This window comes from Mobula birostris, chromosome 20 (assembly GCF_030028105.1).
Source record: "Mobula birostris isolate sMobBir1 chromosome 20, sMobBir1.hap1, whole genome shotgun sequence".
Taxonomy (NCBI): Eukaryota; Metazoa; Chordata; class Chondrichthyes; order Myliobatiformes; family Myliobatidae; genus Mobula; species Mobula birostris.
The window spans coordinates 9,820,209-9,844,164 of record NC_092389.1 but is presented as its reverse complement, the minus strand read 5'-3'; the positions used below and the strand labels follow the sequence as shown (position 1 = coordinate 9,844,164).

The 23,956-nt window shown below is 40.3% G+C and overlaps 1 protein-coding gene across 2 annotated transcripts in view; it reads right to left on the bottom strand.

The window, feature by feature from the left end:
• The window catches only part of sorl1 (sortilin-related receptor, L(DLR class) A repeats containing), a 244,381-nt gene that overhangs the window by 49,424 nt on the left and 171,001 nt on the right, over positions 1 to 23,956 (bottom strand). For both annotated transcript variants that reach the window (XM_072238121.1, XM_072238122.1), the window contains exons 34-38: positions 18,753 to 18,876; positions 14,242 to 14,405; positions 3,295 to 3,401; positions 2,636 to 2,740; positions 426 to 498 (exon numbers count right to left, since the gene is read on the bottom strand). In XM_072238121.1, the coding sequence (XP_072094222.1) occupies positions 426 to 498; positions 2,636 to 2,740; positions 3,295 to 3,401; positions 14,242 to 14,405; positions 18,753 to 18,876 (573 nt within the window). The remainder of the gene's footprint in view (positions 1 to 425; positions 499 to 2,635; positions 2,741 to 3,294; positions 3,402 to 14,241; positions 14,406 to 18,752; positions 18,877 to 23,956) is intronic.

Sequence of the window (23,956 nt, the reverse complement as noted above, 5' to 3'; positions counted from 1 at the left end):
GATAAACAGAGAAAGTTAGGATAAAGTCTGACTATATTTATGTAAATTTTTTGCCTCATCATTCCAAATACTACACATTGTTACCTATACAATATAATAATAATGGTCTGAACTTTCTTGATGTGATTGATCTATTCATCTTATAAGCACAGGGTCAATCACTGCACAAGGAGGAAGAGTTTTTTCCTTTATCTGATAAAATCGTTAAAGTACCTTTATTTACATTAAGTTTTTAAAAAAAGGGCTCAAATTGTGCAAGTTTCTGAACTGCCAGTTAGGAGTTACTGAACATTGATCAAGGATTTTAAAACTATCCAACTTGGTGCTTTTGAGCTATTAACACTTTAATAACATCAAAATAGCTCAAGCATTTCAAAAGCAGACTGCTAACTAAAGGGCATTGTGCATCATTGTTTTGCAACTACCTTCTCCTTTCTGTGTGGTGATAGTTTTCAAATCACTCCAGTTGCCTATCCCACGACCTGTAACAGCAGCAACCTGCAAAGATTGAAGAAATTACATTAGAATCTGTTGGAAAAAAACTCTAAATTCTGTTGAGTTCATCTCACGGATAATACTAACAAAAACTGAAGTAAATGATGCCAAAATTAAATGCCATCTCAGTAAGATCCATCATCAGGCATTTTCTCCACCATATTGGGTTAAGTGGACTATATCAGTGCTCTTAAACTTGTGATGATCAGATTACAAATTTTATACATGTTGTTTTATACATGTAGTTGAATCACAGAGTGACAATGCCATGCCTTTGCCAAGCTTGCTGGGTGAAATGATAAGACTGTTGGATGCTTGGACTACAAAATTAATTAAAAATTCTCATTCCTAGGTTATGAGCCCTGCGTTGTGTCAAAATATACTTGCCAGAGTAACGGATACAGGCCCTTTGGCTCAACAAATCCTCGCCAACCACATAACTCAACCAGCTTGTCCAATTTGCTTGCATTCAAACATATTCCTCCAAACCCTGCCCCATCATGCACTTATCCAAGTGCTTCTTAAATTACACAATTGTACCTGCCTCAACCACCTGCTCTGGCAGCTTGTTCCATATAATCACCAGCCTCTGCATGAAAACATTGCCTCTCAGATCTCTCTTAAATCTTTCCCCTGTCACCCCAAATTTATACCCCCCTAGCTTTGGACTCCCTTATCCTGAGGGAACAACTGTTACCATCCAACTTATCTGTGCCTCGCATAATTTTAAATACTTCTTTAAGGTCCCTCCTCATTCTCCTGCATACGAAAGAACAAGGCCCAGCTTGGTGATTATATGGAACAAGCTCCCTGTAACTCAGGCCCTCGAGTCCTGACAACATCCTCAAAATACCTTTCTTGCACTTTTTCTCAGTTTAACCATGCCCTTCTTGTAACAGGATGATGTATGCTGTACTCCACATGCAGCCTCACCAACAACTTGTACAACTGCAACATTATGACCCAACTACTATACCCAATGCCCTGCCTGATGAAGAGCAGTATGCTAAATACCTTTTCCACTTACCCCTGACACTGCTTTCAAATGAACTAGGCATCCAGGAGCCTCTGTTCCATTATACTGCCTAGTGCCCTACCAGTCATAGTACAAGTCCTACTCTGATTTAATTTTCTGAAAATTCATCCCCTCCACTTATCTGTATTGAAATCCATTTGCCCATCCTCAGCCCACTTCACTAACTGATCAAGATCCCACTGTAATCCATGATCATATCTTCTTCACAATAAACAATACCTTTTAATATCATGACATTCACAAACTTTCTGATCAACCTTTGTGCATGCACATCCAAATCATTTATATAAATAACAAATAACATCGGTCTTAACACTGAGCCCTGTGGCAAACCATGCAGCATGGGTGTCCACTGGTTGGTATAACATTTCACAGCACCAGCAACGTGAATTCAGTTCCACCACATAGGTTTCCTCCCACATTCCAAAGATGTACAGGTTAGGATTAAGTAAATTGTGGGAATGCTATGGTGGCGCTGTAAGCATGGCAACATTTGGGGGCTGCCCCAGCACATCCTTGGACTGTGTTGATCGTTGACACAAATAATGCATCTCACTGTATGTTTGGATGTACATGCAACAAATAAAGCTAATCTTAATCTCATTTTAAAACCACTAGTCACTGGCCTTCATTCTAAGAAACACTTTGGACCACCACCCTCTGCTTCTTACCTCTGAGCTAATTTTGAACCCAGCTAACTAGCTCTCTGGATTTTATGAGACCTAATCTTCCAGACAAGACTTCCGCGTGGGACCTTGAAGGGTTTGATGATGTCCAAACAAATAACTTTGTGGATGTTAAGGGATTAATGATTTCTATCATTTATGCAAAACAGCTGGGGTGAAGAACAACAGAAATAAGAGCAGGAGTAGGCTATCTAGCCTGTTGAGTTTGTTCCACCATTCAGTAAGAATAACCGAGCAGGGAATCACAGCTTGAGTCTCTGCCATTTGCATATGCAAAGCATGAACATGGAAACAAATTTGACACTAATTCTGAATAAAATTTGTAAAACTAATTTTGGATATACTATACTTTAAACACATTTTAAAACAATGCAACTTCAGCAGTCAACTTGATGGACAGTAAGTGTATTCTACTCACCCTGACTCTGTACAAGGTGTTTATCTCCAGATTTGAGATATTTTTCTGGCATTCAAGGCTTTCCAGTGAAGTCCATTCTTCCATTCCACCTTGGGCATATTCCACCTGGTTAGGTATTTGGGAAAGCATGTTGGGGGGTGGGGGGAAGAAAGAAGAAGGGTTGTCAGGAAAAGATCACAAAGTATCAATAGACATTAAGTATTAAGAATTAAGTATCAATAGACATTAAAACAGGTCACTGTGAAATGATTATATTTCCAGTCAGGACTCCATATTAAAGTGTTGCTATTCTTTGTAAATGCGCCATTCTGCACTCAAAATGACATGCAATCCTTTATTAAATTAAGTTAGAGCAGATGCAAAGTTAACTTTTTTCCCAAATCAACAGAACTTCATTACAAACATGCAAAGCTTTCATTACAGATCAAAAATGGAATTTGTGGTATTATTTGGAAAGGAAAGACATTCACAATATTTTACAACAAAGACTACTAAGAAGCAGATCTTTCAAATAAGGGATTATTCCAGCCTTTAATACTAATGCAAAAGATTAAAGAAAACAAAAAAGGGCTCGATCATGAAAACCCAACGTAAAGACTGCAGGAAAATTCAGTTTTTAAAAAAATGTAATTTTATTAAAAAGGTATGTGAAAACTTACAACGTATTCCCGAATCAGACCATGTGCATTGATAGGGGGGCTCCATCGGGCAAATATAGTATACTCTTCAGTATAAGATAACTGGAGATTTCCAGGTGGATCAGGGACTGCATAGAAAATGAATTCACAAAATGATATTAACAATATTTGATTTCCTGTTCTTCATTGCTAAAGATTAGAGAACATCTTACGGAAGCTTCACAAGAATTGAAAGGAAGAACTGATTCTTCTTTTCATCAAATCAATGATGAACAATGGTCAATATTTTCCCAGTACAACAGTGCATAATCATGGTCTTTGATAGGAATTCCATAAAAGATAACAATTGTATGGCTATTGACAACATCTCATCTCCACTCTAACTTCATGCAAACTGCTTCTCCAGAAGCTGAATCTGGAGAAACAGAGATAGAATGTGATAGCATTGAAAATTCACTATATTGCAAAAACTGAATAATTTTAGTCAACAGCTAAATAATTTTAGTCAACAGCAGAACAGCAGGCTGGGTTAGTTTACTTCGGAACACATGAGCCAAGGATTGATTAAGATGCCAAATTATGATGAGCTTAAATAAAATGAACAGAAAAGGAGAAAAGGAGAAAAGGAATTTCAGACTGGGGATAAAGCTGTCAAGTAGTGGATAGATGGATGTTGAAGAAAGTTACCTGTAATCAAAAGGACAGAGGGCTGTGGAACTCTCTCTCCAATAAAAGGTAATTGAGGTATAAATCCTTAACACAAGTATTTGCACAACTATTGAAGTACCGTAAACTCCAACACTACAGACAATTCTCTAGTTTGTGAAAACAGCTAAACACTTCTTCCTGGTATGAATGACCTTCATCTGTGCCATTAACTTATACAATTCTATGACCTCCAAAATTACATTGTTTTATTCACCCATCAGTTACTCACTGATGTGAATATATCTCAACTCCAAAATCAAAGGGTACATCCCTACATTGCGGAATCACATCATAACTACCTTTGGACATGTTTGCATAAAATCTGTTGAGATTTGTTAAAATCTATCCAAAAGAACAAATCCAGTCTATCTAGTTTCTCCTCGAAGATGAAATGCTCCAACCCCAGGCAAAATCTTAGTAAATCTCCTCTGCAGGTTCTCCATAAGGTTCAAAAGTTCATTTATTATCAAAGCATGTATCCATATACAACTCTGAAATTTGTCTTCTCCAGATAGCCACAAAAGAACATGAAAGTCATTCAGAGAGATACAACAAACCCAGCCCCCCCACACACAAAAAGCAGCATCCTGATCATCAACCCCCAAAACACCCCCCTCCACCCCCCCCAAAAAAAAAACAGGAACAGTGACCCCCCCCAAAATTTCTCCTTCATGCAAAAAAACTAGCAGAACATCAATCCCCAAACACCCTTGCACAACAAAACAGAAAAGGAACAGGCAATTAAAACATAGAAGTCGGAAAAAGTCCATAGTCCATATACACATTAATCCAATCCACAAACGCAGAACCACGATACCATCCTCCAATATCACCAACATTCATCAAAAAGAGAGGGACACCGCTCGAGGGAAAGAGGCCTATTCGCCTGCCACAGTGATAGGCCACTCACAAAATACTTCTCCGGCAGCGATCAAAAGGAAGTCAGTCCCTTAGGAGTTCGACATCGGCTCACACCCCGTCTTGAAGTTTCTTCGCATTAAGTCTGTGCTTGCTTCCCGGAATGTTCTCAGAGACAGCAAAGCGCAAGATCACTCAAATGATCCCCAAACTGTACATCATAGACTCTAATAGTCGCAGAAACACATTTAAAGTGAAAAACAGGCGTACAAGTCATTTTCACAGCTATGTGGAAGATGTTGACTGAGGTAGCATTGTATGCTGACGCCATCTGCACTGGAAGACAACCTTACACTGCTTCAATGGAGAAACTAGAACCACACACAATTCTCCAGCTGCAGCTAACCTACGATTTATAAAGTTGAACCTCTCTGCTCTTATATTCTATACCTTGGTTAATGAAAGCGAGTATCCGATATGTCTTCTGACCATCTTGGCTCCATGCTGTTATCGTCAGGGACCATTGGACACACACTAAAGTACATCTGTTCCTCAGAATTTCCTCGGGTCCTACTCTTCTTTCACTGTAAACCCTAGCATTATTAATCCCGCTAAAATGCATCACATTTTTCAGAATAAAATGTCATCTGCTATCTCTCTCCTATTTTTAACATCAATACAATTCAATAATTGAAGATCACTCATCATCAAACCCAGCACCAACCTTCATGCTCAGCTGCAAATTCATTAATTATGCCTCCTACATTCATATTCAGAATACTGATGATATAAATCAAGCAACAAAAGGTGACAACAGGGCTTTGCTTCCAGATATGCTTAAATGTCTTCTATGGTCGCTTTGACCATCAACAGATGAAGGAAAGCTGAATTTCTCTGCAAACCACAAACTCCCACAGCCCCTAATGATCCTGTGACTTCAGTCTCCGAGGCTGATGTGTCAGCAGCCTTCAGGTGAGTGAATCCACGAAAAGCATACACCCCAGACAGGGTACCCGGCCAAGTACTAAAGACCTGTGCTGATCAACTGACTAGTGCGTACACTCAGACCTTTAATCTCTCGCTTCACCAATCTGAGGTACACACCTGCTTCAAGCACACATCACTTATACTGTTGCCCAAGATGAATGCAGTAACCTGCCTCAATAACTATTGTCCAGTAGCACCTACATCCACAGTGATGATGTGTTTTGAGACGTTGGTGATGAAAATATCAACTCCTGCCTGAGAAGTGACTTGCATCTGCTCCAATTTACCTATCAGAGCAACATGTCCACAAGCAGATGCCCTTTCATTGGCTCTTTACTCAACCCTGAAACTGGACAGCAAAGTTGCATAGATTGGGATGCCCTTTGTCGACTGCAGCTTGGCATTCAGAACCGTCATCCCCCTTGGAGCTAGTCAATAAGCTTCAAGACGTAGGCTTCAATAATACATCCTTGTGCAATTGCATCCTCAGTTTCCTCGCTTCTGGACCCCAGTCAGTTTGGCTTGGCGGTAGTGTCTGCTTAACGGTCTCTAGCACAGGTGCACCACAAGGCTGTGTGCTTAGTCCCTGCTTTATTCACTTTGTGACTGTGTGGCTGAGCACAGCTCCAGTGCCATATTCAGATTTGCTGGCAACACCACTGCTGTAAGCCGAATTGGGGGGGGGGGGGGGGGGGGGAGAAGAGGGGAGGCTGGTAACAGGTCAGCATGTGCAACATGTGGAAGGGAGACTGAGGCTACGTCCACGCTATGCCAGATAATTTTGAAACCAAAGCTTTTTCTCTTTGTTTTGACCCTCCGTCCACACTGAAACGGTGTTTTCATCCCCCGAAGACGGAGCTTTTCTAAAACACTCTCCAGAGTGTGTAAATTTGAAAACGATTGTTCGGCATTGCAGTGTGGACGGGGTAAATGGAGATATCTGAAAACGCTGTCATGATAACACAACAACAATGCTTTTTCTGCTTCTGCTTGGTACTGCGCAAGCACTGCTGGACAGCTGTTAGAACGCGCAGTCGGTGTGAAGGGCGTGAGAGTTAAAACTGTAAAGTGAGCTTTTTTGACTAGATCCCCTAAGTTGATTTGATTGAGTCTATCTTTAAAAATATTAATGTCAGAAATACTGCGCAGGTCTGCGGCAGAAGATTCCAATCTCTTGTTGATCTTGGGTAGAGGATGGTTTCATGTGTGTGTTGTTTACTTTATTGTCTACGTTAATGGTTTCTTTGGAATTAAACATCTCCACGTTCTCCACTGCTTCGCTGACTTTGTAGTCATTTGTAACTCGCAGAAACAGCTCGACTTCATTGTCTGTCTAAATAAAGAAGTCCGGTCTGATCTTTCCAGCGGAGGTTTTCTTTGTATTCCTCGAAGATATTGTTGAAAACTTTCTTTCGCTGTTGTTTTTGGTACCCTAGTTTTTGACCAATGGAAATAGCACAACGCCGCTGTGGAAACGTAAATATTATACTGTTTCTTGTTCGCTTGTTTTCTGTAGATGTGTCTGTGCATGCCCAGTAGGAGTAGATTCGCCCAAATATCCGTTTTAGTGTGGACAGAGATATTTTGAAAAACGCGTAGTGTGGATGCCTGTCATTTTTTACTCGAAACTGGCGTTTTCAAAATTATCCAGTCTAGTGTGGACGTAGCCTCCAAATCTGGCTGAGTGGTGCCACAGCAGCAACCTCTTACTCAATGTCAGTAGGACCAAGGAGCTGGTTATTGACTTGGGGAGGCAGTGGCAGCCAGAGGTCCAAGAGCCAGTCCTCATTGAAGGATCAGAGGTGGAGAGAGTCATCAACATTGATCTCCTTGGTCTTGCCGATTTAGAGGGCCTGTCCTGGGCCCAGTACGTGGGGGCGGTTTCAGGGAGACCATGGCAGCGCCTCTGCTTTCTTAGGAGTTTGCAAGGATTCGACATGACAACTAGAATTTTGACAAGACTTCTATAGATAGATAGTGGAGAGTATATTTACAAGCTGCATCACAACCTGGTGTGGAAACATCCAATGTCCTTGAACGAGGCTCATGCACAAGGTGGTGGATACAGCCCAGACCATCGTGGGTCGGAGCCCTCCCCACCGTTGAGCACATCCACGTGAGGGTGTTGTCGCAGGAAGGTAGCATCCATCAGACAGATCATGGTCTCTGCTGCCATCAGGAGAGGTTGCAGGGGCTTCAGGATTCACATCACCAGGTTCAGGAACAGTTGCTACCCCTCAGCCATCAGGCTCTTGAACCAAAGGGGTTCAAGAGTCACTTGCTACATTATTGAAATAGTCCTACAACCTATGGACTCACTTTCAAGGACTCTTCATCTCATGCTCTCGATATTTATTACTATTATTTATATTTCCCCCCTCTATTTTTGTATTCACACAGCTTGTATTTTGCAGACTGGTTGAACACCCACGTTGGTGGGATCTTTCATTGAACCTATTATGGTTATTTATAATTGAGCATGCCTGCAAGAAAATGAATCTTGGGGTTGTATATGATGACATATAGTACCTTGATAATAAATTTACTTTGAAGTTAACAGCAAGGGATCCATCTGTATTTTACTGGTCGGAGGCTTTCAACCACAAAGCTAACTATCAATCATATTCTCGATCCTATCACCAAGTCAATTATGGATCTAATTTGCCAAACTGCCCTGGATATGATGAACTTGTAACATCTCCAACATGAGACTTTATCACAGGTTTCACTGAAGACCATGTAGATTAACTACACTACGTTCATGAACATGCATGATCTTTCTGAAATAGTGGATTCAAATTAGTTACACAGAAAGACTAATAATAGCCATCTTTGTTCGTCCTTGATCATTCCCTGCCTTTCCAAATGCAAATTAATCTTGTCACTCAGATGTTCCCAATATGTTCTCTACCACTGATGAGAAGATTCATCACTTTGTAATCATTTGTTTTTTCCCCCCATGGCTCTACACAAATAAAAGTACCACATTAGTCACCTCCATTGCAGCCTTGAATACATTTCATCAGGCCCTAGGGATTTATCCCCAAACCTGCAAAAAACCCACAAATATCTAACATCTCATTTGCAATGGTAGTTTTTCTGCAATTCCATTGTCCCCCTAATTCTCCAAGGCTCTTCTCCATAGTGACCCCAAATGGGAATTATTCACTGAAGACCTCATCTACATCCTCTAGCCCCACACACAGATTGCCTAACATGTTTATGACTGCCACTATATCTCTCTCTCTCTCTCTCTCTCGATGGTGAGGGAGGGATTGCTGCTAATTCTCGAGTCAGGGAACTCAATAAAAAGCAATTCTTCAGACTGACTGTTGTTTCTACTCTTGCTGTGGAAGGAGTGATATCTGTCATGAGAGAGACAGAGAAAATATTGAAGTAGATAATTAGTTTTTGATGTACTGTAGACCATGGTCTCTCTTTGGGGGTCGTTGCTGGAATGAAGGGTTGTGGAAATGCTGATGCTTTATGCCAGAATAAGCGGGGGAGGGGAGGGTTGATGCTGCTTGCTTGTGGGAGGGAGCAGAGGGCTTTGGGGTTCTTATGTTTTTCCTGTCATTCATTCTTTGGAGATTTCCTGTTTCGAAGATGTCTGTGGAGAGCAAGAATTGCAGGTTGTATGTTGTATACAGTCTCTGATATTAAGTGGAACTATTGAATTATACTCTTCGTTTTGCACGTTTCTTCTTTTGTTCTACATCAATGCACCTATACTTGGAACGGTCTGAATGGCATGTAAAACAAAGTTTTTCACTATCTTAACAATAATAAACCAACTGTTTTAATCATCCTCCTACATATTCCTGTAGGTTTGTACCTGCTTTCAATTTGCCAAATCTGCAATAAGCTACCTTTCCCTATATCCCCACCCCACTTTTATTTAATTCTCAGAACCTTGATACCCAGACTTTATTAGACGTGCTGGCCTTACCATCAAAGGAACATCTAAACCCCAAATTCTATTCAACTTCTGAGTGCCTCCCACTGATCACTTGTGACCTACCTCAAGCGAGACGGTGTGGGCATGTTTGAGGAGAGTGACTGGAATGATGATACAGGGGCCAGGGCTCTGACTGACGCCATCTTCCACAGGCAGGCACCCTCTTGCTGTGTCAGTAAACAGGTAAGAGGAGGTGGCAGAGGGAGGTGGGGGTTCTTGGGCTGTTCGTTACACCGTAAGACATAGGAGCAGAATTTAGCTATTCGTCCCATCGAGTCCCACCAGTTCTTTCTCCCCCCCCCCCCCCCCCCCACCACCACATTCTACCCCTCAACCACACACTGGGACCAATGTACAGCCGCTCATTAACCCACTGACCCATACGTTGTTGGTATGTGGAAGGGAACTGGGAAAGCCACGTGCAAACTCCACACAGACAGAGCCAGGGGTTTGACCTTCTGCACCACACCACACCCAGTGTGGGCACATAACAGAGTGTACACAGGAACAGAGAAATTGCTGGGAATGCCATGAGAGAGTCGTAGAACATGACAGCATAGAAAGAGGCCCTTCGGCCCATCTAGTCCATGTTGAACTGCTATTCTGCCTCGTCCCATCAACCTGCACTTGGACCAGATCTCCCTATTCCCCTCCCATTTGTGTACCTATTCAAATTTCTCTTAAGTATTGAAACTGAACCCGCCACTTGCGCTGGCTTTTGTTCCACACTGTCACCAACCTCTGAGTGACAAAGATCCCCCTCATGTTCCCTTTAAACATTTCACCTTTCACCCTTAATCCATGACCGCTTGTCTAGTCTCATCCAATCTCAGTGGAAAAAGCTGTTTGCATTTACCCTGTCTATACTTCTCAATTTTGTACACCTCTATCAAATCTCTTCTCATTCCCCAGGGTCAGATAGTCTGCATCCCAGAGTGCTTAAGGAAGTAGCCCAAGAAATAGTGGATGCATTAGTGATAATTTTTCAAAACTCTTTAGATTCTGGATTAGTTCCTAAGGGTTGGAGGGTGGCTAATGTAACCCCACTTTTTTAAAAAAAAAAGGAGAGAGAAACCAGGGAATTATAGACCGGTAAGCCTAACGTCGGTGGTGGGGAAAATGCTAGAGTCAGTTATCAAAGATGTGATAACAGTACGTTTGGAAAGCGGTGAAATCATCAGACAAAGTCAGCATGGATTTTTGTGAAAGGAAAATCATGTCTGACGAATCTTATAGAATTTTTTCAGGTTGTCCTGTGGACAACGAGGACATAAAGATCCTAGCCAGAGGCTCAGCAATCTCTTCCCTCGCCTCGTGGAGCAGCCTGGGGAATATTCCATCAGGCCCTGGGGACTTATCCATCCTAATGTATTTTAACAACTCCAACACCTCCTCTCCCTTAATATCAACATGCTCCAGAACATCAACCTCACTCATATTGTCCTCGCCATCAAGTTCCCTCTCATTGGTGAATACTGAAGAGAAGTATTCATTGAGGACCTCGCTCACTTCCACAGCCTCCAGGCACATCTTCCCATTAGATAAATCTCTAATTGGTCCTATCTTCACTCCTGTCATCCTTTTGTTCTTCACGTAATTAAAGAATGCCTTGGGGTTTTCCTTTACCCTACTCACCAAGGCCTTCTCATGCCCCCTTCTTGCTCTTCTCAGCCCCTTCTTAAGCTCCTTTCTTGCTTCCCTATATTCCTCAATAGACCCATCTGATCCTTGCTTCCTAAACCTCACATATGCTGCCTTCTTGCTCCTGACTAGATTTTCCACCTCACTTGTCACCCATGGTTCCTTCACTCTACCATTCTTTATCTTCCTCACCAGGACAAATTTATCCCTAACATCCTGCAAGAGATCTCTAAACATCGACCACATGTCCATAGTACATTTCCCTGCAAAAACATCATCCCAATTCACACTCGCAAGTTCTAGCCTTTTAGCCTCATAATTTGTCCTTCCCCAATTAAAAATCTTCCTGTCCTCTCTGATTCTATCCTTTTCCATGATAATGCTAAAGGCCCAGGGAGTGGTGGTCACTGTCCCCCAGATGCTCACCCACTGAGAGATCTGTGACCTGACCCGGTTCATTACCTAGTACTAGATCTAGTATGGCATTCCCCCTAGTCGGCCTATCCACATACTGTAAAATACAGTAGATGCAATTGAGCCTTGCATTCCTTCAAAGTCCCTGGAAAATGAATTTTTATTCTCCATTTGCCTGTTCATCATCCTATACAGTAATTCAAATCTGAGTCCCACTCCCCTGCCAAAATTTGTTGAAACCTTTCAACATCTCTAGCAAACCCTTTCCCCCTCTGCCAGCCCCCAATACCCTGCTGAACCCTCACAATCCAGATGCAGCCAAACTGGCTGCACAAATTCCAACTTTCCCAGAAAGCTTGCAATGATTCAGAAATATGAAGTCCTACTTTTTGCATCATCGCTTTAACTATTCATTCATCTGACCCATCTTCCTGCTCCTTTATGCACTAGCACGTGGCATTGAATGTAATCTAGTGATTACTGCATTAGGAGATCTTTGCTATTATTTCACATTGCTACCAAAACCTTTTCACCTTTTAGTTACCAGAACATAGCTCATCTTTTTCTATTTTTTTCCTCCACCTTTAATTGACAGAGCCAATTTTTGGTTGTTTTCTAGCTTTCTATCCTCCCTAGTTATTACGTACGTTTTAATATAGTCTTCAATCTAGATTATTCTAAAAATCACCTAAAACACTATAAAAGGGCTTTTAGTTAGATACACTCTTAAACTCCATTCTTTCTTTGATCTGTTCACTTCTCAATGCTCCTTCCACATTATGTAAAAACTGCCTCTTTAACCAACTTTATGTTCATCAACTGGAATTTCTGCTTGTGTGGAATGAAATTTGGTCAGATAACAATGTCTTTGTGAGGTGGCTACCTACGTTCCAATGAATTAAGCAGCAGTCATAAAATTCTAATAAATAAATTTCTAAATAAAAACTAACAATATTTTAGTGACTTAGCAAAGAGAAAAAAGGAAAATGAAGCTATGAAATAAGGGGGGGAAATTAAACAAACCATGGCATCTTCATTAGCACAAGACAGCTACAGGAGCAGACACAAGGAAAAATAAATAACAGTAACCAAAAACTTGGCATTTTTTCCTCTAGCATGCAAAAAGACAGAAATACTGTAAATGATAGCAGATCCAAGCAACACACACAAATGCTGGAAGAACTTAGCAGATCAAGTGGTATCTATGGAAAAGAGTAAACAGTCAATGTTTCAGGCTGAGATCTTTCATCAGGACTGGAAAAAAAAAAGATGAGAAGTCAGAATAAGAAGGTGGGGGGGGGGGGCGGGGAGGAAGCAATAAAAGGTATTAGGTGATCAGTGAAACCAGGAGAGGGGAGAAGGTAAAGTAAAGAGCTGGGAAGTTGATTGATGAAAGATCTATAGGACTGGAGAAGAGGGAATCTGATAGGAGAGGACAGAAGGCCATGGAAGAAAGGAAGGGGAGGAGCACTAGAGTGAGATCCGGGCAGGTAAAAAGATGAGGTGAAAGAAGGAAACAGGAACTGGGGAATGATGGTGGGGGGGGGGGGGGGAGAGAGTCATACTCCCTGTCCTCCTTCACCATTTCCCATTTCCAGCTTTTTACTTCTTCGTTCATCCCTCTGCCCCCCCGTTTCACTTATCACCTACTACTTCGTATTTCTTTCTTCCCTCGCCCCACCTTCTTACTCTGACTTCCTATTTTTTTTCCCCCAGTCACGATGAAGGGCCTTGACCCAAAACATCGACTGTTTACTCTTTTCCATAGATGCTGTCTGGTCTGCTGAGTTCCTCCAGCATTTTATGTGGGTTGCTTGGATTTCCAGCATGTGCAGATTTTCTCTTTTATATGATAGCAGATGTTAATTTAGATCACAGGAGCAAAGATAAAGTTATTGGGAGAAAACATGGCTTAAAAACAGCACAAAGCTTTTCCTTTGGAAAACAACACAATGATGCAACTGAACAATTAAGACTTGCGCAAAAGCTCCAGTTGTACAATAGTATGTGGTAATATTTGAGTAGAACTAGCCAAGGGTGCCTCAGGTTAGGTTCACAAAAATTACACAAACACCAGCAGCTAAGTTAAACTGTTTGCCTGTTTTACTTTTCTGTTGACCAACAGCTCTTCTGAGCATTAATGAAGTTTACACAATTATTTTCAATAGAGCAAAGAAAATGCACACCAGCGCCTGAGCCATAAACATTTGGCATTATCTCCTCCAATTACTGCACAGGAAAAGTGAATTAGGTCAAGTATCTGACTCTGCTTTGCATTACTGAAGGTGCAAAATCAACTTCAGGTTGAATTAATATATGCTTTACAGAATGATGAATTTTCTGCAAGATTATCCAAAGGAAAATTGTATTTAGAACAGAGAGAGAAAAAAAAAATCACTTACAGCCCTCAGGTGTTCGGATTATGACAGTATTGTTAGCTTTGTGGACTTTATTTAGGCACTGCACTTCCACTTTCACCTGGTAGGTCGTGTCAGGTTTCATAACCTTTATTATAACTGCAGTTTTATTGCCAACTTCCACGTGCTTCCACTCCCCACCTACCAAACTAAAAAAAGAAAAATACATTATCCAACAGTAAATGACCAAATGCCAGAAATTTTTTTAAACATACTGAAATAGTACAATGAATATGAAGTGAAGTTTCATGCCTTTGTGACAAAATGGAAGTGCTTTGTTCTTCAGAAGTTAACAAATCTGCTGTGTATTTCCAGTGTTTATTAGTTTCCTTTAAAAACTAGTTTAAGACTTTTGTTTTTAAGTTGGATGCTGTACATGAGCTGCTATACTTCCTCCTGTTCTTCCTTTCCCTCTCATCTCCCCATCACCTGCTTTCTCATAATTCTTCCATAATTATCAACTTCTCCACAACCTCAATGATTGAACGCAGTTGCATTTCAAGAGCTCAGGATGACCACATTTTCCCTCCCTGTGGCTCAGTTGGTAGCACAGTTGCCTCGAAGTCACAAAACTGTGGGTTCAAGATCCTTTCCAGATATTCACATATAAAATTCTAGGTTGGCAAATCTGGTGCAGTTCAAAGATAGAATCAATAGCGTCGCATTGTCTTTTGAATAGAATACAAAACTCAAGTTCAGTCTGCTCTCTTGGAACGAGATATAAAAATTCCTCCACACTTTTTTTTAAAAAGGGAAGAGAACTTTTTAAGATACTTAAGTATCCACAGTATGTTACTTCTGGATCACAACAAAGGCTACACATTAGATGTACGCTATAAGTTGTGAAGCTCTTTGACATCTTGAAAGGTTATCAAAAATTCAAGTCTTTTTCTTTCAATGTCCTCATAGTAATACCGTTTAAATGCAAACTCAGTACGTGCCATACATACCATGGATCTAAAATTGTACCATATTGCTCCACAACACTGCAAAGAGTTGCAGTATATAACACAAACCTGGCAGTCAGGCAAAATCCTTTTAGAATCTTTTTTTCTTTAATTTTACCATATTTATAAAGAATGAGGCAGTATTGACACTCAAAGTACTTGAAATAATCCATTCTGCCCACTACAAATGCTCCAAGTATTGCCAAGTGCAAAAAAAAACTTGTTTTTTTTAAACCCCTCTCAGCCATACACATGACATGTTCTGCAGCTGAGACATTTATCTAAAATGCAAAACAAAATGTCCAGTTATCCATGGGATATAAAATTTAGTCAGTTGTTTTTCTGCAACTGTGAACAAAGGCCATGACAATAAATAATTATAAGGATTGTCATTATTTGATATCACTGAGTATCCATATTATATTGGAAAACCAACCAAAAGTAAATACAGTGGATTCCAGTTAATTAGGACACATCAAGACCAGTGGATATTGGCAGCTGCCCCAATTAGCCAAAGGTTTGTGGAAATAGTTAAAAAGGTATTATAAAATTATTGTATCACTGAACAAATTATGTATTTATATGAAATTAATACTACAAAAATGTATTTGTTCCTAATAATTATCGACAGTGGAATTCAATCCAGTGTACATTGCCATGTTCTTTTGATTGACTGTAAAAGAAAACAAAAATCAGCGCAGACACCTAGTGCAGATAATGGACTGCCTTCATTGCCTTCCCACATGATGTAGTGTCGCAATCCAGCTATAAATTTTCTGACATCTTGCGTAGTCAAGTTCAGGTGTGTCAATTTCATCACCTTCCTCATCTTCACATTTCCCACCTTTGTGTTTTGATAGAATACTTTCCATGATTGCATTCTCCAAATCTTCATTTTCATTGTGACATTCAAGATTTCAGAAAAGGAAAGACAAGGGAACACCCATCAGTCCTCAGAGGGATGAAAAGTGGAAAGAGCAATTTCAAGTTCCTGGGTGTCAACATCTCTGAGCATTTATCCATGGCCCACATAAAGGTGCAGCTACTAAGAAGGGCATTAGGAGTTTGAGGAGATTTGGTACATCAAAGATATTAAGACACTTGCAACTTTCTACAGATGTACCATGAAGAGTACTCTAGTTCTTCAAAGATGCTGCAAAAAGTTGTGAATTCAGTGAGCTCCATCAAGGGCACTAGCCTCCAGAGCATCCAGGACATCTTCAAGGAGCGATGCCCTCTTCACACTGCTACCATCAGAGAGAAGGTATAGGAACAGCTTCTTCCCCTCTGCCATCAGATTTCTGAACGGATAATGAACCCATGAACAGTACCTCACTACTTTCTTTTGGACTAATTCTGTTTAGTATATTTAAATATACTTGTTGTAATTCAGTTTTTATTGTTATGAATTGGAATGCACTGCTGCCACATAACAAATTTCACAACATATGCCGGTGATATTAAACCCAATTCTGATTCTGACATTCAAATTCTGCAGAGTTCCCAACTTGAACCAGTGAAATCATTTCATTTTCACTCCCAGCTGTTTCTGGCATCTCCAACCCTGAATACTTGAAACCGGAATAGCACGAAAGCTACATGCAATTGTAGATTTCAGCACTCCAGTTATCCCTAGTTTTTCAGCTAGTGTCAAATATTTTTTGTGGCATCTTGGCAAGGGTACGAAAATTTTAAAGTCAAAATAAAAAAAATATCAAAAGTCTGTTTTTGAATCAGTGTCCATTGGTCCAATGGATAACATAATAAGCACATGCAACTAACGCTACTTAAAATCTGTTTGCTTTAAGCATGGTGTAGTGTCTAAATGCCACACAAGTGCATACGACTTAGAAACTGCTTGGCAACAGTCTCCTGTCCCAATTAAGCAGTATAGTGCCCCAAATAAACAAAGGGAATCCCAGTTATTTCCTTGATAAGTTTTTGTTCTTTAAGAGTATCCCAACAAATGGCCGCCCCAATTAACGGATGGCACAATTGACTGGAATCCACTGTATATATCAGACCAAAAATGACCACAGAACCTCCAAGAAACCATTAAGGCACTAACCAATATCAATGTTAACAAGTTTGTAAGCATATTAAATATTCACAAATGCTAGCTTAATTTCCCAAACCACCTGATATTACCTATACAACATTGCACAGATTTTTCTAGAAGTATTAATAAATCTAACAATTAACAACTCTGTATGATGAAAAGCATTACAGAAAAAAATTACATGCTTGTAATAAAGACGATTAAAAAAACTTGCTTTCATCCGAACAAATAAATATCATGTTTAAAAGAAAATCCCAGAACCCTCATTAAAACTTTTTTCTCACTGGTTAATAGTAATTCATTTGGAGAGGTAAAAGCAAATTACAAATTAAAATGAAAATAAAATTAATACAGCCAGATCTTAAATACGTCTAATAATATGCACAACTGAAGTTGCTAAGAATAGCAGCCATTTTGTGTTTAATATTCTCACTAAACAGCAATAAATCTTTTCTAGCTCTGCTGGTTGAAACTAAAATGTTAGCTAGAATAAATGCCATAGATTCATCACAATAGAGATAAACCATCAGAACTGGTTATCTGCCAGAGTTAACGACTCATCTAATTAGCTATCAAAGACACAAACAAAAGGAAAGCTTACAATGCATCTTTTACAATGGGAAGCATGCGCCATCTGGCCTAGCAAAGTGCAACTTGGGGGAATGAAAAAAATAACCTGAACCCTAATCTCCCCATCCTTCAATCCAGAAATAAAGTATCTTTTAAGCACTTATGATAGTTTAAATACAAGGATAAAAATGTTCAGATGAAGAATTTTACCAGAAATAAGGAAAACTCATAAAATCATATGTAAAATTGCAAGACTGAAATCAACAAGGACATGAGTAGAAGGCGAGCGGGTGTTCAGCGCCATCTGCCTGCGTTTGACTGGACTCCCTCACCCTCTCGCTTGCTGCTGCCAGAAGATGATGCAGGAGTTTTGGGTCTTGGGGGTTTGATTGGCACAGTTTGTGGAGGAGATTCATTTTTAAGAGGACTCTGCAGTTCTTGTTACGTTTCTGACTACTTTTTTTCTAAATTGCTATTTTGCGCAACTTTGACTGGGGCACTTAAGTCGCGGACAGGCTCTGCGGCTTGCAGTCAATGAATGACACATCACCAAATTGAACTGAACTAAACCGAACATTCCTAGATTGTTTCAAGGACTCTGCAGTTTGATGTTTAATACTCTGTGCGCTATTCGCTTTTTTTTGCTGTTTGCGCAAATTATTCTTTTCTTTTGCGCTAGGGTGTTTGATTGTTTTTGAACGGGTTCCATGGAGTTTCATGGCTAGGTGCAGGAAAACAAATCTCAGGGTTGTATATTGCATACATACTTTGAATCTTTGAAAATCATTAGTTGGGGCTCAAACACAAACTAGAAAGATAAGTTACAAAAATAATTGAGAACTGAATGATAAGCCAGAACTTTCAATTTTATTTAATAACACTGGGAAAGAAAGCAAGCATTTATAAAACAGGATTGATACCTGTAGGATACAATGTAGACACATGCTGGTCTTATATTCTCTGGCTTGTTCCACGTTAAAGACACTGCACCACTGAAATCAGCTGACCAATGAAGACAACGTATTTGATACACTGTAGTGTCACCTTAAAAAATAAAAATGTTCATTTTGTTGCACACTCAAACAGAATGATGTTAATGGCTGCACCTTCTTTGTACTGGGATTTAAATAAGAAAAAATATTAATATAATCCTTTTACAAAGACAAAATTCATAAACGCCGAACATCCGAAACCCAAACAGAAAATGGTGCAAATACTCAACAGGTCAGACCCCATCTATGAGAAGTGAAACTATGTCGTCATTTCTATTCAATAATTAAGAGTTTTAATCAAGTACTTAGGCAGGACAAAGCCCAGAATGATACATATCTGCATGGTGAAAGCTGGTGTGATAAAATGACAAAAATAATATTGGTCAACAGAGGGTGGTGATCCTTTTGGAAATTTGATGAAAAACTGTGCCATGCAGCCAATTGCTTCTTAATAATTACACTCAATCTCATCACACAGTCATGAACAGGCTACATCAGGTTCAGGGGCATTGCCACTTCAAAGAGAGGAACAAGTTACACAACAAAGTACAATGTCAATAAGTAGTGCATTCACTGCATAAACAATATTTTCATTTGCCTTGAGAATGTCATAGTGCTGACATAACACCATACTTCAATTGTCTCATCCGCAGGCATGCAAATAGCAAAATTGCTCCAACAACTAGAATCCAGAAGTTTGGATTACTAATTTGGGAGAGAGTAGCTCAAATCCCACCATGGCATCTGGGAACAAAAAACATCACACCTGCAAGAAGTGAATCCAGCTGCGGCTTCTAACAATCTGTGTTAAGGACCTGGAGCTGGAACTGGATGAACTCCAGATCATTCAGGAGGCTGAGTGGGGTGGGGTTATAGATAGGATATATAGAGAGGTAGTTACACCCAAGATACAGGACACAGGAAACTGGGTGGCAGTCAAGGAGGAGGAAGGGTTTAAGGAGCTTGTGTAGAGTACCCCTGTGGCCATCCCCCTCAACAACAGGTATACCACTTTGGATACTGTTGGGGTGGGGGAAGAAAAGAGGGGGAGTGACCGAGCAGAGGAAAGCCATAGTGGTCAGGTCTCTAGCACTGAGCCTGGCTCTGTGACTCAGAAGGAAAAGGCGGGGGGGGGGGGGGGGGGAGAGAAGAGAAGAGGCAACATGTGGTGATAGGAAATTCGTTAGGGAAACAGAAAGGAGGTCCTGTGGACAACAACGAGATTCCCAGATGGCATGTTGTCTCCTGGATGCCAAGGTCCAGGACATCTCCAATTGAGTCCTCAGTATTCTTAAGTGGGAGGGTGAGCAGCCAGAGGTAGTGGTCCATGTAGGTACCAATGACATGGATAAGAAGAATAACAAGGTTCTGCAAAGTGAGTTCAGGGAGTTTGGTGCGAGGTTAATGGGCAACAGCTCAGGATTGCTACCATGCCACGTGCTAGTGAGGACAGAAATCAGAAGATTATACAGTTTAGTATGTGGCTAAGGAGATTGTGTAGGAGGGAGGGCATCAGATATTTGGATCAATGGGCTCTCTTCCAGGGAAGGTGGGACTTGTACAGAAGAGACAGCTTGCACCAAAACTGGAGGGGGACTTAGTTCCTAGCGGGAAGATTTGCTAGTGCTGCACGGTGGGGCTTAAACTAGAGTTACAGGGGAATGGGAACCAGAATGTCAGAGAAGATAGTGGAGAGGCTGTGGAGACAGATGTTAAGACCTCAGACAAAGTCAGGAATCAAGACATCGAGCATGTTGTGACTAATGTCCTAAGCTGTATATATTTCAATGCAAGAAATATCATAAGAAAGGCAGATAAGCTCAGGGCATGGATCAACACCTGGAATTATGATATTGTAGCTATTAGTGAGACTTGGCTGCAGGAGGGGCAGGAGTGACAGTTCAATATTCCGCAATTCCCTTATTTTAGATGCAACAGAGTGGGAGGGATTAAAGGACGAGGGGCAGCGTTACTGTCAGGAAAAATGTCACGGCAGTGCTCAGCCAGGACAGAATGGTAACTTGTCCAATGAATTGTTATGGGTAGAACTGAGGAATAAGAAAGGCATGACCATGTTAATGGGGCTATATTATAGACCACACAACAACCCTAGGAATGTAGAGGAACAAACTTGTAAAAAGATCAGACTGTTGCAAGGGTAATTGATTGTTACAAGGTTGCTATAGTAGCTGATTTAACTTTCCACATATTGACTGGGACTCCCATACTGTGAAATGACTATATGGGACGGAGTTTGTCAGATGTGTTCAGGAAAAGTTCCCTTCATCAGTATATAGAAATCCCAACAAGAGAGCACTGGAGGAAACCCACTTGACCATGGGAAGAACGTATAAACTCCTTACAGACAGTGGCAGGAATTGAACCTGGGTCCTTGGTACTGGAAAGCGCTGTACTAATCACTACACTATGCACTGGGGTCGATATTAAATGGATTTTTTTTATACCTGTACTTACACAGGAGACAGACACAGGGTCTATAGAAGTGAGGCAAAACAGCATTGATTTCATGGACTCTATACAGATTACAGAAGAGGAGATGATTGCTGTCTTGAGGCAAGTTAGGGTGGATAAATCGTCAAAGCCTGACAAGGTGTTCAATTGGACCCTGTGGTGGGGCAAGTGCAGGAATTGCAGGGGACCTAGAATCCTTAGCAACAAGTGAGGTATTGGAGGATCGCTAATGCTGTTCTGCTGTTTATGAAAGGCTTTAAAAGTAAACCAGGATATTATAGGCTGGTGAGCCTGACATCCATAGTGGGAAAGCTATTGGAAGATATTCTGAGGTACCAGATATAAGTATTTAGATAAACAGGGATTGATTAGGAATAATCAGCATGGCTTCATGTGTGGTAGATCGTGTCTAACCAATCTTAGAGTTGTTTTTTTTTTGAGGAAATTACCAGGAGGGCTGATGAAGGCACAGCAATGAATGTCCTATATAGACTTAGCAAGGCATTTGACAAGGTCCCACATTGGAGGTTAGTCAAGAAGGTTCAGTCGCTTGGCATTTAAGAGGAGGTAGTAAATTGGATTAGACATCGGCTTTGAGGGAGAACCAGACTATGGTAACGGATGGTTGCCCCTCTAACTGGAGGCCTGTGACTAGTGCAGTGCCACTGGGATTGGTGCATGGTCCATTGCTGCTTCTCATCTATATCAATGGTATGGATAACAGTGTGGTTAAATGGATCAGCAATATGCAGACAACACTAAGATTGGAGGTGTAGTGGACAACGAGGAAGACTATCAGAGCTTGCAGCAGGATCTGGAAAAATGGCTGGAGAATGGCATGTGGAATTTAATGCAGACAAGTGTGAGGCTTTGCACTTCAGTAGGACAAACCAGGGTAGGTCCTAATCAGTTAACTGTAGGACACTGAGGGGTGATCCAGAATAAAGGAATCTGGGAAAACAGGTCCATAATACATTGAGAATGGTGTCACAGGTAGATGGAGTCAAAAAGAAAGCTTTTGGCACGTTGGCCTTCATAAATCGAAGTTATGAGTACAGTAGTTGGGATGTTATGTTGAAGTTGTACATGACATTGGTGGAGCCTAATTTGGAGTATCGCGTGCAGTTTTGGTCACCTACCTACAGGAAAGATGTAAATAAGCTTGGAAGAATACAGAGAAAATTTACAAATAAGTTGCCAGGACTGGAGGACCCGAATTATAAGGAAAGACTGAATAGGTTAGGACATTAATCCTGGGAATGTAGAAGATTGAGGGAAGATTTGATAGAGGTATACAAAATTATGAGGGGTATAGATAGGGCAAATGCAAGCACGTTTTTTCCACTGTATTTAGGTGGGACTATAACTCAAGGTCATGGGTTAAGAGTGAAAAGTGAAATATTTAAGGGGAACATGAAGGGAAACTTCTTCACTCACGAGGGCCGAGAGTGTGTAGAACAAGCTGCCAGCAGAAATGGTGCATGCAAACTTGATTTCAATGTTTTAGAGAAGTCTGGATAGGTACGTAGATGGCAAGGGTCAATGGGAGTAGGCAGTTTAACTGGTTTGGCATGGATTAAATAGGCTGAAGGGCCTGTTTCTGTGCTGTTCATTTCTATGACAATGTCACTTTTGAAATTACTACTGGATTGCTATTAGAAAAAAGCTCTTCAGGAAATGTAATCTGTAGTCTGTAGGATACCAGACCCATATAATAAATTTACTTAACCTCCCTGAGCAATGACTTCAGTGTACAATAAATACCAGACAATGTTTACACACCGCATGAATACAAGAAAAAAAACTCAATATGCTGTACAAGAATTTGGTTGAAATGGTATCTGAACAAAGTATTCTACTATTAATATTGAAAAACATCAGCTAATTTTAGGAATGGAGAACTATTTTGTAAATTTTGTTGGTTCTGTATTTCTCCTTAATGCATCAAATTGAAAATCATTAAAGAACCGTGTAAAGTCAAGCAATTCCAGTTGGAATAGTGAATTCAATGTCAAAACAATAGTGAAATAGGGAGAACCAGAATGACTAGATTGCACAAGAAGAGAGTGACAATTATTTTTCTTACTAAACTGAAAATAATGAAATCAACAAGAATGAGACTTCACACTTGTTGAGGTTAATATTCAGATCTGAATTTGTTTGACACTAATTAAATAATCATGGAGCTAAAGGGGGACTTGGTTAAAATGATAGCTGAGTTCTTCAGGCAAGTTTAGTGTGTATCCATACCACAAGTATCAGACTGTCACAACACTTGTTACACTTGAATGTGAATTAGGTGCTGAGATTTTTTTTAAAGCAGTAGTGCTGCAGACAACTCATTGGTAGTATACTTTCAATTTGCGATTTATTTCTCCACAATACATTCTTGTCCAAATAATGTATTTTTTTTCCAATAGCAAGATACCCATTAACATGGAATCAAGTCAAATTAAATATTTCAAATTGATCTTTTCTCAATCTTTCATGTAACAATTCTAATTAAATGGACACAATGTTCACTTTCTTCTATTTCATTATCTCAGTATCTAGTCATTTCCCCTTATTTTGCACATCAGATTTGACTTTGAATTTCACCTCCATCACTATTTCTCCATTTCTATACCTTTTTACTTAAGGAGCTAGGTTATTGATCTATT